Consider the following 12,270-nt stretch of genomic DNA (forward strand, 5'->3'; position numbering starts at 1 on the left):
CTTTATGTTTTTATTGTGAAATGATTCCTCCTGTTCTTTGGTTCTGTTTATTAATTGAGAAAATACACTGTTCTGGTTAGCAGGAGCACTATTTAGCCTGAAAAGATGCCCACAATCTAGAGGAAAATGTTGTAAAATCTGTTAAATAGCTGACCTACATTTTTTGGATATTGGGATGAAATCCACTGGCATAGTTGAAATAGCGGTCAGCCCCCCGGCAGCCTCGTACTTCTTAGGTTGCGACAGGAATCTGCTAAGTGTTTAAGAATTCAAAGATGGCTCATTATGGCTTTGTTTTTCCTACTAAGTCGTTCTTCATACTTCTGAAATACAAAATAAGGTATTTTAATTTTTGAACAAATTTACCAGTCAGATTGGAAAATACTGACATCGGTTTCTCAGAGCTATGACTCAGATGAAGGCACCAATCCTGCAGCCTAAGTAAGGCATCTTGCTGCATATGGCTGCTCCCCAACGCAGTTTGCAGTTACCTGAAAGCCATTCATTTCAAGTGTGTGGAACAACGGTAGCTTTCTGATTTGGTGTGTGCATCCCCTAGATGAACTACAGCTACCGAGCAGTAGAGTGAGCCCACTCCTTGTTCCCGCAAGTCTTTAACACTTAGGACAGGTGCTGAGTTATGGAAATAGCTTATCTGGAAGGTGCTTTGTTGATACTTCCATAAAGGTTAAGTTCAAAGCAGGTGGATTGAGGGTAACCCGATAGGATCTTCCACATGTGATAATAAGCAGGTTAATTCAGGAATAAAACATCAGACTTACCGTGTGGCAGAGTGGCTCCAACGTACGTTGCTGAAAATCATCTGAATTTAAAAAGTTATGGTTGTACAGTGTACAGGGATGAAAAAAGTTGGCTTACTAAGTTCAGGATTCAGTCTTTGGTTCTGCATGAATGTAAGGAAACAAAGTGTAATCTCTTATGTCTTTTGATATTTTCTTTTTTATTTTCACGCACCAAATATGCATTCTTGTATCTCTTAGAAAAAACTCCGAGGTCAATTTTTGTGGCCTAAGAGGAATTTCAATTGTTCAGAAAAGCACGGTCTGAAACTTTTTCCTTAATAATTAGAGCCAATAGATGCTCCCAGTAGTAAAGTTTCTTTCTTTTGCTCCTTAATTGCAAGCACCAGCAGAAGCTGTAGTTAAGACACTGACAATAGAATAAATAGCTGACCTGATGGAGCATGCTTGGGCTGCAGCCAGGAATCTCATCAGCAGATACTCTCTCCTTCGGGAAATGGTTCTTTCTCTTGGCTTTGTAGTCTTGTAGTAACTTATTTAAAAGTAAAAGATTTTTTTTTTTTCTTTCTTGCTTTACTTTAAACCAAGCCTTTATTTTTATAAATCATCAAATTCCAACAGAGTGGTCTGGTAGATTGTGGCTTTTTTGAGAACAGGAGAGATTAATACTATTTGTGAATTTGTGAATTATTATTTTACTTATATCGATATACATCCAGCAATATGTGTTGTGAATTTATTAGGCTTAGATAACCCTGAGTGAGACTGGTCTTATAGCTCAGTTCTGCAAAACGTTGTGTTATTTCCAAAACGCCACATACATAAGACCCATGGTCTGGAATTCTGTTTTCTCATAAGCTCCAGCATACAGAGGCGGCGGCATAAGTGCATCATCAGCATATTAATTATCTGAATAATCAAAGTGAATGCCTAGAGTTGCTGTTTGCTGGAGATTTCATCTGGTGGTCAGGAGCAGAGGAAGTGCCAGCTAAATAACTGCATGCTCCAGACCGTTGGAGACTGGCATTGACCTCGCATTAAAGAAAGCAAACAGCTGTGCAAGGAACCAGGGGTTCCTCCTGTTCTACCTCTGTGGGGTTGCTAAGGGAATGTGGGTGTAAGAACCACTAGTATGGACTGGCAGCAAGTGAAGGAAATTGTTTTAAATGGTCTAAATATAAAGCATAGCATTCAGCTTGATACACCAGTCATGGACTAGTGCTTTACATTGTTTGAGCAGTGAATTTGTCAGATGTTGACCGAATGGAAAGTGTTTCCTGCTGACTCTTCTCATAGGTTTAAGATGTTCTGTGGATGAAATTTGTTTGTGTATTTTGTGGGCTGTTGGTGATGTAGATGAGTAATTTACAAAGCACAGAGCTGGTTCTTGAAGGGAAAAAAAGTGATACTTCTGGGAACGAAAAATGACAGACATGAAAGTTGCATTTCTGATCTTGTAGGGAAGACTAGAGCTCATTTTATGCCTGAATTTGGTATCTGGATAATCCAAGTTAATCAACATTGTTTAACACTTTGGATTAAAAAAAAAAAAATTGCATCTGTAGATGTCCAAGAGAGTTGCCTCCTAAGTTTAAACTAGCAACCAGATTGGTTCCTTCTGCTGAGAAACTCATACAAATTGCTTGGGGGCTGTCATGTGGTGGGGGGATTTATGTGACTATTCTAACTCCACCGCTCATGTGAAACGGGCAATCTTTCACAAAGTCACCAGGTTTGCAGAAAACTTCGAGTGCTGAAATCATTTTTCTCAGAAAGAGAAAGGAAAAAAACCCAGTCTAAAAGCAAAACTGGTAAGAAGTAAAAATAAAGTGAAATACAGCTCAGATTTTCAGAAGCCTCACTTTTGTGTTCACCAGAATAATGCCGCCCATGATCTATTTCTGTTTCTTACATCAGTTTAAATATATAAATATATTTATTCTCATTTTCTTTTTAGGTGATCCTGATCCTTACCAAGTATTATCATACTGACGTGGGGAAAGTGCTGGAGAGCTCTTTGTGGAGGTAAGTTCTCTGCTTTTCCTACAACTTTTACTCCCCGGTGTTTTCAGAATAGATCTGTCTCTTTTCCCTTTCCAAACTGCTGCTGAGTTGAGTTGGTAGCTGATGGATGCTAATATAGCAAGATTATCCAGATTGTCATCAGCTCTTACTCCTTCTCTTCCTTAAATGCAGTTTCTGCAGTTCAATAAGAAAGAGTTTGAAATGAGTTTCAACAGTAGAGGCAAACAATGATGGAAAGTATAAGGTGCCTTCCTGATGCCACTTTGCAAGATGGCATTCTTTCCCTTTTCTTAGAAATTTTGCATCAAAATTACTTAAAAACTTTGAAATACTTATTGCGTTGGGATGTGTCTATTGGGAGTTCTTACTGCTCTTGAGTGCTGTGTTGACGTTAGTAAATAATCCTGATTTGCAGTCATGATTGGTTGAAATATAATACCACTGCAGGTTATATTGTGTCTTATGACAGCTGGGAATATGCAGTAATCAAAATAAATTTCTAAATTGATTCTCATTTCCTTAACATTTGTGAATTGAGACATCAATATGCTTGTTGCCTGTGTGTGCACAAATTGCATGCTCAGGTGTAGATCAGCACAAAACCAGGGCTAGGGTAAGCCTGTTATACTTGGCATACTGGTTATCTTCTCATGTGTTAATTTGGTTTTGCGAAGTGGGCTTTTTGTGCTCTAATTTTCTGTGTATCTGTATAAATCTTTCACCACAAATTTTTGCTAGACCCATTATGTACACTTCAAAAGTGAAAGTATTTCACTGTTATCAATAAATATAATATTGATCCAATGTTTGCTGTGCTAGTTTTGCTGAGTTACCTGTAGCAGTAGAAATAGTTCTTGAAATAGTCTGCCGGGATATCTAAATAGTTGTCATAAATGACAGGAGTCTTATGTAAAATTCTTATGTAGCCCATAAGCTTCAGGTCTAGAAACAAATTGGGCTGTCTAATACCTTGTGGCTTAGGTACTTGTAAACTTCATACTGTCCCAAGAGCTTGTATGGGGGAGTCAGCCTTCGCCTGTGCGTGTAAGGAGCTTTACAGAGCCAGTCCAAGAAAAGGAGTGGGCAAGGGAACAGGGAATGGGAAAAGTCTGTGACCAGGACATGCTGCACACCAGCCTTGTTACGTGTTTTGAAGGAGGCTACATTGTTTTAACCTGGTGGGATTTCTCATAGTGATAGCGTATCTTTGCGATACCTTATTGTCATACTAGGAGCTGAGTAGTACAGTCTGGCCAGGGGCAGTGGTCCATGCAGCGCAAGGGTATTTTCAAGTAAAAAAGAAACTTCTAGTCATAAAAAGATGGTGTTCAGGAAAGACAGTAAGATCAAATGGAGACTGCTTAGTAGTGGCTCAGGATTGGCCTTTTTAGGGCTATGATGGTTCATTTGTAATTATCCTTTAAACTTACAAGATGCGAAATTAATTGCACATTTGTTTCTGTTTTAATTTTTGTCCAACATCTTGTGCAAAGAAGACAACCAAATGGCAATTTGGATACTCCCATAACTGCGTAAGCACACATTGCTTTCCTGTTATATGCCCCTGGCCTGTACAACATGTGCAATATGTTTCAAGTTTTGCTATTCACGCTTCAGTGTAATCTATCATAGAAGTCTTTTAAACTTATTCAGTCAGACTCTTCAAAATAAACTCTCTGCTCTTTCAAAATAAACATAAAACAGGCTTCAGATAACGTTGCTTTCTTTTGAGAACATAAACACTTTAAACAAGGTCATTCAGACCTTGCTGACAGCTGGTGTAAAGAAGAACTGGTGTGAACTGCATTCCAATAAAATTGATGCTAGTGTGCATCATAGGGAAATCAGGCCCTCTTACTTACAAGTAATAGATGTACCAGATGCTTTGGTTGTTTATAAAACTAGGATGGAAAAGCTGAAAGGAAGCAAGCGCTTAAGATTAGCACTCGGGCCAGGGGTGGTAGCTGATCCATCCCTAGGTATGTTCTGCTCTGGGCTCACCTCCTTCCTCCGCCTCTGCCCACTGTGGTGTAGAAGGGGCACATGTGGTTGTCAGACTGGGGGAGTTACAAAGTGCCTGGATCTGGAAAAGCACAAATGACACCAACTGGTGCAAAAACGTCAAATAGTGCCTCTCTCTGTTGAGATGTAGCTCGTTATTCGTACTAAATAAAATAAAAATAAATACTGTCTGTGAAGTCAGGGAACTTTTGTGGTTTTCTCTGTGTAAAATGGTTGGGTGTAAATTGGTGAGGCTCCATGTTTGCTGATGGAGCCGGGGTGTTGTACTCACATTGGCAGCCTGCCCAGAATGCACAATGTATATATTTTTAAACTTTTTTGTTTGGTTCTCTTTTGCATTCCTATCATTTGCATCAGAACAAATATACAGTAAAACAGGTGTGAAAAATGTTATAGGGATTTTTGTCAGCGGACAAAAGCCATTAATCTTGGTGAGGTTTCTGTGCCCTACTGGGAGTGGATCCTGTCCAGTTATTTCCTGAATCAGTCCAATGTTCTTCTTCTTCCTATCTTGCCCAGCTAGATCATACCAGACACTTCATATTCTCTATGTCTCTAAGTGAAAATAAACTTGTTTCATAACCTGATCAATCCCTACCAGGTTAATTTTTTAATGTTGTTAATCTCCCACTTTTATCTTGCCAATCAGTAAATATTATCCTAGCTTGGCATTTATCGGTTCTTTTGTTTCTTAAAACCACATCTTTCTTTTCTTCCTCTAAACCATATTTCCTCTTCATCTCTCTCTCTTTTTTTCCCATCACTCAAAATAGTTGGTTTTTTTCCTTGCTTAGTGGAACAGGGAATGAGAAGGGAAGGGTGACTCAGTGGTCCAGTGATGCTTATTTGTTCTTAGTGACCTTGGAGTTGCAGTCAGACTTTTAAGAGTAATGCAAATGGTGGGGAAAACCACCAGCTGGAGGTACACGCCTGGCGGGGCTTTATGCAAAGAAGATAGATTTTTCTTTTTTTTTTTTTTTGGAAGTGGATCTAGGTGATGAATTTCTGTGCCTCTGCAGAGCATTGTTAATTTGTGTAGGTAATTTATGCCTGCCCACACAGGCCAGGTTACAGGATTGGGAGGACTAAATTTTAATTACCTTGGAATCTTTTGATTGTTGAATAAACAGGGAAAATGGTGCTGGATAATGTAAGTCTTAACAACTTTTTACTAGTAGCAGCCATGTCTGGTTACACTGAAGAGTTAGAGGCATAAATCTCAGTTGAAGCATGTAGTTAGAAAACACCAGGGTGTGCTTCTCTAGTCAGCTATTTCTGATACTTTGCTAATTTGCCTATTAAGTAATTGTTAAGGTTGGAGTAAATTGTATAGTTATTTGACTCAAAATAATGTACGGAAGTAAACAGAGCTGGCATTGGTTGCCTCTTGAATATAAATTAAAATAACCTATTGAGAAAGAACAGAGGATTGTTTTCAGGCTTATTTTTAGAGTTTCTAAACTGCAGTACATATTGGGAATACAGGTTGGTTATCGTGTTAGGCCTCATTAGCATAACGAAAAATCTAATGCTGTGACTAAAACTTAAAATTCAGGTACTAAAATTATCTTCACAGTTTGTGCATATATTGAAGATACTTTGCATACTAGTGCTGTTCCTGTCAAGGGTCCGCACACATCTTTATCCAGCACGTTTACAGTATGAAGGACCTGAATCAAACAGACCATTTAAGATAACAGATACTTGAGTATGTGTTTTCATATGCTTTATGGACCAGTTTGTGCGTAAATATATAGGTGCACATATTTTACAGCCTCAGGTGCCTGTTTGCATACATTGCATGCCTGCAGCTTTAGATGTATGTACTTGAACCTTACAATCGGATATTTTAACTGAATTGGTAGCTACTGAGAAGTTAATACTAATGCTTATCTGCACACCTGAGTTAATTAATCTTAATGATGTCTCTTGGAAATAGATATATATTATTTTTATTCCATTTTATTCACGTGGCACCTGAGATGGTAACTGATTGCTGAAGGTTATGCAGTGACTCAGCACTCTATGGCCATGGAATTGGCTTCCAACCCTGTGCTTAGGCTGGCTCAGAGTCCTATTTCTGGTATGCATGCAGCCTTCCACTTCTTAACTTGAACTAAGCAATGAATAATAGATGCTGATGATGATTGCTAATAAAGTTTTGATTGCATATTATCAAGCTGTAATGATACGGTAGTGCTAATGCGACTTGCTGTGTAATTGCCATTGTTCCCAATGGCATCACCATGTTGTTATTGCTTCACCACAGCAAAACAAACGGCATTATTTGATGTTAACTGCACTGTTAACTCCTCTCAGCATTGCATGCTGAAAACCAAGTAGGCCCATTTTTGGAGATGTTGGGATATTTTGCCCCATGTTGTCAATAACGAACTGGTAAATGAAGAAACAGACTGCTCCGACTGCTTAAATGTGGTTGGATACCTTAGCTGAACATCCTGGGACTCCTTTCTCCAAATGCAGCCTGAGGAGGGAGCGAAGTCACAGTGCTGTGTGAGGAGGTTGTGAGTCCAGGTCAGTGGCCGGCAGCTGGACGTGAGAGCACTTGGGTGAGCCTTACGGACAGCATGATACTTGGCAAACCTCAGGGAGTCAGGAAAATCCTCTCTTTGGTGGCACAGCTTTTTCTGTCTGCACCCACCAAAAGCCACGTATTCAGGACAAGACCCGGTTGTACAAGCCCACTGACTGTCAGTAGTGATCAGTGCACAGTGACCACATGGTGCTTTGGGCATTTATACAAAGGTGCATGCCTACACTAAGGCTAAAATCCGGACTACAAAGAGCAGGAGATTCTTTTAAGGTAGATGCAGTGAACAGCATACCACTCAGGATAGTAAAATTTCCAGACCCTGTGTGGCTCACAGAGTGCAAGAAAACGAGTATGGGCATTTGTTTCCAAACTCTTTGGACTTGTAGGTGAAACTCATTTCACCTATTTCTTGAAAATAATTTAAAAAGCAAAACAAACCCCCCCCATATAGAGTCTGGTGCCCCAGTGAAATTCTTTTTTGGTGTGAAGTGCTGCTTAATAAGTGAGCAACTGTTATTCTGCAGCAACTTGCACTTCCAGATGGTCTTATATTGTGGTTCTGCTTTGAAAAGTGACTTTGTAGAAATGGCCCCAAGGGATGGAGTTATTGAGTCTGTGATTTCCATATCAAATTTGCTCTCTTTCCAAGTGAAAACAAAAAAAGAAATGGCTTTCTAATTATTAGCCCAGCGAACTCAGCTTGGGATCTAATGTCTAGCTGTGCTTTCTCTGGCTAATGCATCATCCTGAGTAATGCAGGTTCTGCAATCAAAATAGACTGCCCTCAATTATACCTGTGCAGCTCTTCTGTCCTCCTATTATATCCTTATTTACACCTGTTCCACTGTGAAAAGGTTTTGGGCAGTACCGTTGAAAAGGCAGTCCTACAATTAGCATTTTATTTATCTTATTGAACAACAGATTTTTATGCTCTCTTTGATCATATTTCCATATTCACCTCAGAGCATTACAAAGACTTTCATTATCTGCTGCAATTTCTGTCTTGCTAATACTCTACAGTGCATCATTATGAGTTGAATTGTGCAGGGAAGTCTCTATGTGAAATTTATTTTGGGCATTTAAAATGAGCTGTAAAACCATAGTTAGAAAGTGAATGTAGTAGATTTCAGCCTATCAGCAATGTTTTATTATGGCTGTCAGGTAGGAAAAATACATAAAAGACAAAGGAAATGAAAGGAACATGTCTTGACAAACCTTGGAATGTGCAAGATATTGACAAGGTGGTTATTGATGTTTTTGAAGGGCAGTGGTATTGATTTAGGGACCTAAAGGGTGCTGATGTTGCAGTGTGCGTCTGTAGTGTGTGCTCTAGTGGACACACGACCCACTATAGTCTTTCCTAAGACCAAGACCCATCACATTGGCAATAACCTTGCTGTTACCTTGGTGCTGCACTCATCCTGTCACATGTTTTGGCTGTAGCTTTTGGCCATTCAATAAGGGAATGAACTTTGGTTGTGGATGTTGGGAACCATTTTCTGAGTTGTGACCTGTAGGCCCCTCTGAAGGAGATGTCTTTTAAATGGCTCTCCAGGGCACGGAACTTAGCTTAAGGATGTCCTTTTATGTCTATGTTACTATAATAGCATTTAAAAAATATTTTTATGTCTAGTAGTATGAAGGTCTGAACTGAAAAAAATGAATTCCACAAGCAAGTGAAAGCTACCAAAGAACTCTATCCAGAATTCTTTACTGAATATCTGTTGCTGACAGATGAGAGCGCTGTGTCATAACTGCTCTTCCAAATCTTCAACAACTCGGGGTAGTGGTGATGATTTCAAATGTTTACATGTTTCTACACTAGTTTGTGAATACACAAAGAATATATGACATATGGATTAAGATCCAGTTGGAAAGCTGTGATTTATATCGTTAGGAAAAAGCTCTTGCTTGTGGTACACTTGTGTTTATTGGAGCGAATTTTGCTACTTTACCACTTTATTTCTATTTCCTTGCCTTTTGCCTCTTTTCTGTTTGCCTCTTTTCTCCTCCTTCTGGAAAAGGAATTAAATCATTGTAAGATATAACTCATAACGAGTGAGTCAATTTATTGAGAAAGAATAACCTCTTATTTTAAATGGTTTAAGAATCCTGTCCTATTGTTTGAGTAACTTGAACCTAAGTCATAGAATTTCTGATTGCTTTAACTGGAACTGGTATCATAAACATTTTTTTATAGGCACAGACTACGTGGGAATTGTATCACAGGTTCTTGTTTTAAGTAGATTCCTTTTGGCTGGGACTGATGGTAATAGAATATGCAATCTTTCCTACCCAAAACTCATCCAGGTTGGTAGCAGTAGGAAGTTCAGAAAAGCCACTTCACTGGCGTTTCCTCAGATCTGTCATGGTATCTTATTGCATAAGCCTTCCTACAAGAAATGATCATTCTTGCTAGCCTCAGCAGACGAGTTTAAGACGAGGAGCAGAGAAACAATGTCCTTCTATGCATTAGTCATCCGTGGGGTTTGTAATTTTGTGTGTGTGTTGGTTTTGCCCTCCCTCCCAGCATAAAAGAGGGAAGCTTGCATTGGCACTGCCCATGATCCATTTCTATATGATCAAACCGAGAATTGCACTCTCAGAGCTTTTATTGTGGCATGATTCCTCTGTACTAAATTCATATAAAAACAGTTGAGCCATCAGTTTTTAGCTAATCAGAAGTACTTTGCTGCATTGTCATCCATTAACTCCCACTGTCAGCAGGCCAGCACAGCAGGGAGGTGCGGGGCCTGTAACCTAGGGGCAGATGGAATGACACCATATATATATTAAGCAATGTTTCCTTTGCCACTCTGCAAAATTGAATAAATAAGAAACCACAATCAAAGCAGCTGGTTTCATTGCTCATCACATTTTTATGATGATGAATGAGGTATGAAAACCTGAATGGGATATATTTTTAAAAACTGAAAAGGGCGAAGTCATGGCTTAGTGGAGCACCTGGTAAAGTAGATATGACATTGCACTCAGCAGCTAGTGATGCTACTGGTTCCACCATCAGCCTACTGTGTGACCTTGTTTGAAGAACCTACCGTTCCTGTGCTTTCCTCTGCTTGGTCTTTGCCTGGTGTGTTTCTTTCAAATACAAGTAATTTGGAGAACTGATTGCAGGAGCACAGTGGGACCCCTGTCAGTGGTGGGGCTGTAATGCTGCATTAATAAAAATAATACAAAGGAGCTGTAAAGCTTAGGGATGTTTTGTGTTTTGTCTCCTTAAAGTTTTTGGCATGAGCCTGAGAAGGACAGGAGACCATCAGAGAGCACTGACATACCATGAGACCCATCTGAAAACACCCATACTCTTACTATAAGGCAGCTAGTGACTAATGCCTTTTCTCATCTATTTTGAAAATGCTGGTTTGCAATCTCCCATTGCTTTTCTTAGTGTTGGGCACCTTGTGTCACTGATGTGGTATGTGGCATGCAAGCAGCTTCGCTTGCTTCTGTGGTAAATGCAGTCTGCTCCAGTGCATCTCCTGCAAATTGATTGCAAGTTAATTTGGTTGTTGGGGCTGAATGAATGAATGAACAGCTGCATAGTTAATTATGCAGAATGGTATAGAAAAATGTAGTGTTAATGTTTTATACTCTCATTATCCCTGCAATATGGAATATATTTTTCAGTGTGAAAATAACAAAGGCAATATTTCCTGCATAACTTATTTATTAGGAACTTTATATTATTAGGCAGTTAGGCTTTAATTTGGAAGGGGTTGGGACAATTAAGAACTCCATGCAGGCGAGTTTTTAAAAGGTAAATATAATCCTGTGTGCTGAAGAATTTGGAGGCTTGGGTAGTTTACAAAAATTAAACCCATCTTACAGTAAAATTTAAATGTCTTGATTCTTTTTGGTGTTCTGAAATATGGAAGGTTAGTTGAGAGTTTTTCCTTCCTCTCCCTGCCACTTCTTATTGAACAGATGTCTGATAATTAGTCAATTGAAGCTCTGTTCCAGCTACTTTTGGGGGTTTTTTGTTGTTGTTTGTTTTGTGTTCATATGATATTTTGTCCCTTCCTACTTCTGCTCCCCTCTTTCCGCTTCGGCATCATTTCTTCCTATTGCATATAGGGAATGCAATATAAGGATAGCAACTTATTTTACTTCAACAAATAACCATTCTTGAGCTAGCCTTCAAAAAAGGTATTTCGCTTTCTCACCGATTTTCCCTCCTGGTGGCCTTTTCTTTCTAGCTGTTGTCCTCCCTCTTTCATGGGGCTGGGTTTCTATCTCTGCCAGGCCTGACTTCTCCAGCCCAGGCTGAAGAAGCCGCTTTTTGGATGATGTATGAAGTGCCTACCAAGAGTTTTTGCATTTTTGCCTAACATGTCAGCTCCAAGGCTGGCTTCTGAGGCTGTTCCAGATCTGACGTCTTTCTGATGGCAGGGCTTTTCCCTGGTAGTTGCTTTGACAGACTGTAGATATTTCCATGACCTGTGAGCACATTTGATCCCAATTTTCTATCATAGGATCTGAAATTGTCATTTCAGTCTGAGGAGGTGGAAAGTACCCATTATCGCCTATTTGTTGAAAAGCACCTGTCTGTGTTAGTTTATTTTTTTCAAATCTGGTATGTACTTTCTTGGCCAAATGAATATTGTTTTTCTTCAAGAGGGTGCATGCAGTTTGAATTACGCCCCTTAATAAAAAGACATTGCAGTATCAGTGAAATACAGCCACCTCTGGGCAAAAGCCAGGGAAACAAGTAAAGCAGACATGCAGTAAAGTGTTCGTTCTTAATATCAAAAAGGCTAACAGTTCAGCTCAAAAGCATCTGCATCGTTCAAGCTTTTGATATCCAGTTTTTCAAGCTTTCCTTTCTGGCAGGAAGAGGATGTATGGTCGTGCTTTCTGTACGATTCAGATCGTTTTCTGTAATGCTGA

At 39.4% G+C, this 12,270-nt stretch overlaps 1 protein-coding gene across 1 annotated transcript in view; it reads left to right on the top strand.

Annotated features, from left to right (window-relative positions):
• SORCS2 (sortilin related VPS10 domain containing receptor 2) overlaps window positions 1-12,270 on the top strand; it is a gene marked incomplete at its 5' end in the record, with an annotated part of 571,875 nt that overhangs the window by 184,282 nt on the left and 375,323 nt on the right. Inside the window, one exon of the mRNA XM_082314967.1 lies at window positions 2,719-2,786. Coding sequence (XP_082171093.1) covers window positions 2,719-2,786 — 68 coding nt within the window. The remainder of the gene's footprint in view (window positions 1-2,718; window positions 2,787-12,270) is intronic.

This window comes from Platalea leucorodia (genome assembly GCF_965183815.1).
Source record: "Platalea leucorodia genome assembly, chromosome: 6".
NCBI classification, from domain to species: Eukaryota; Metazoa; Chordata; class Aves; order Pelecaniformes; family Threskiornithidae; genus Platalea; species Platalea leucorodia.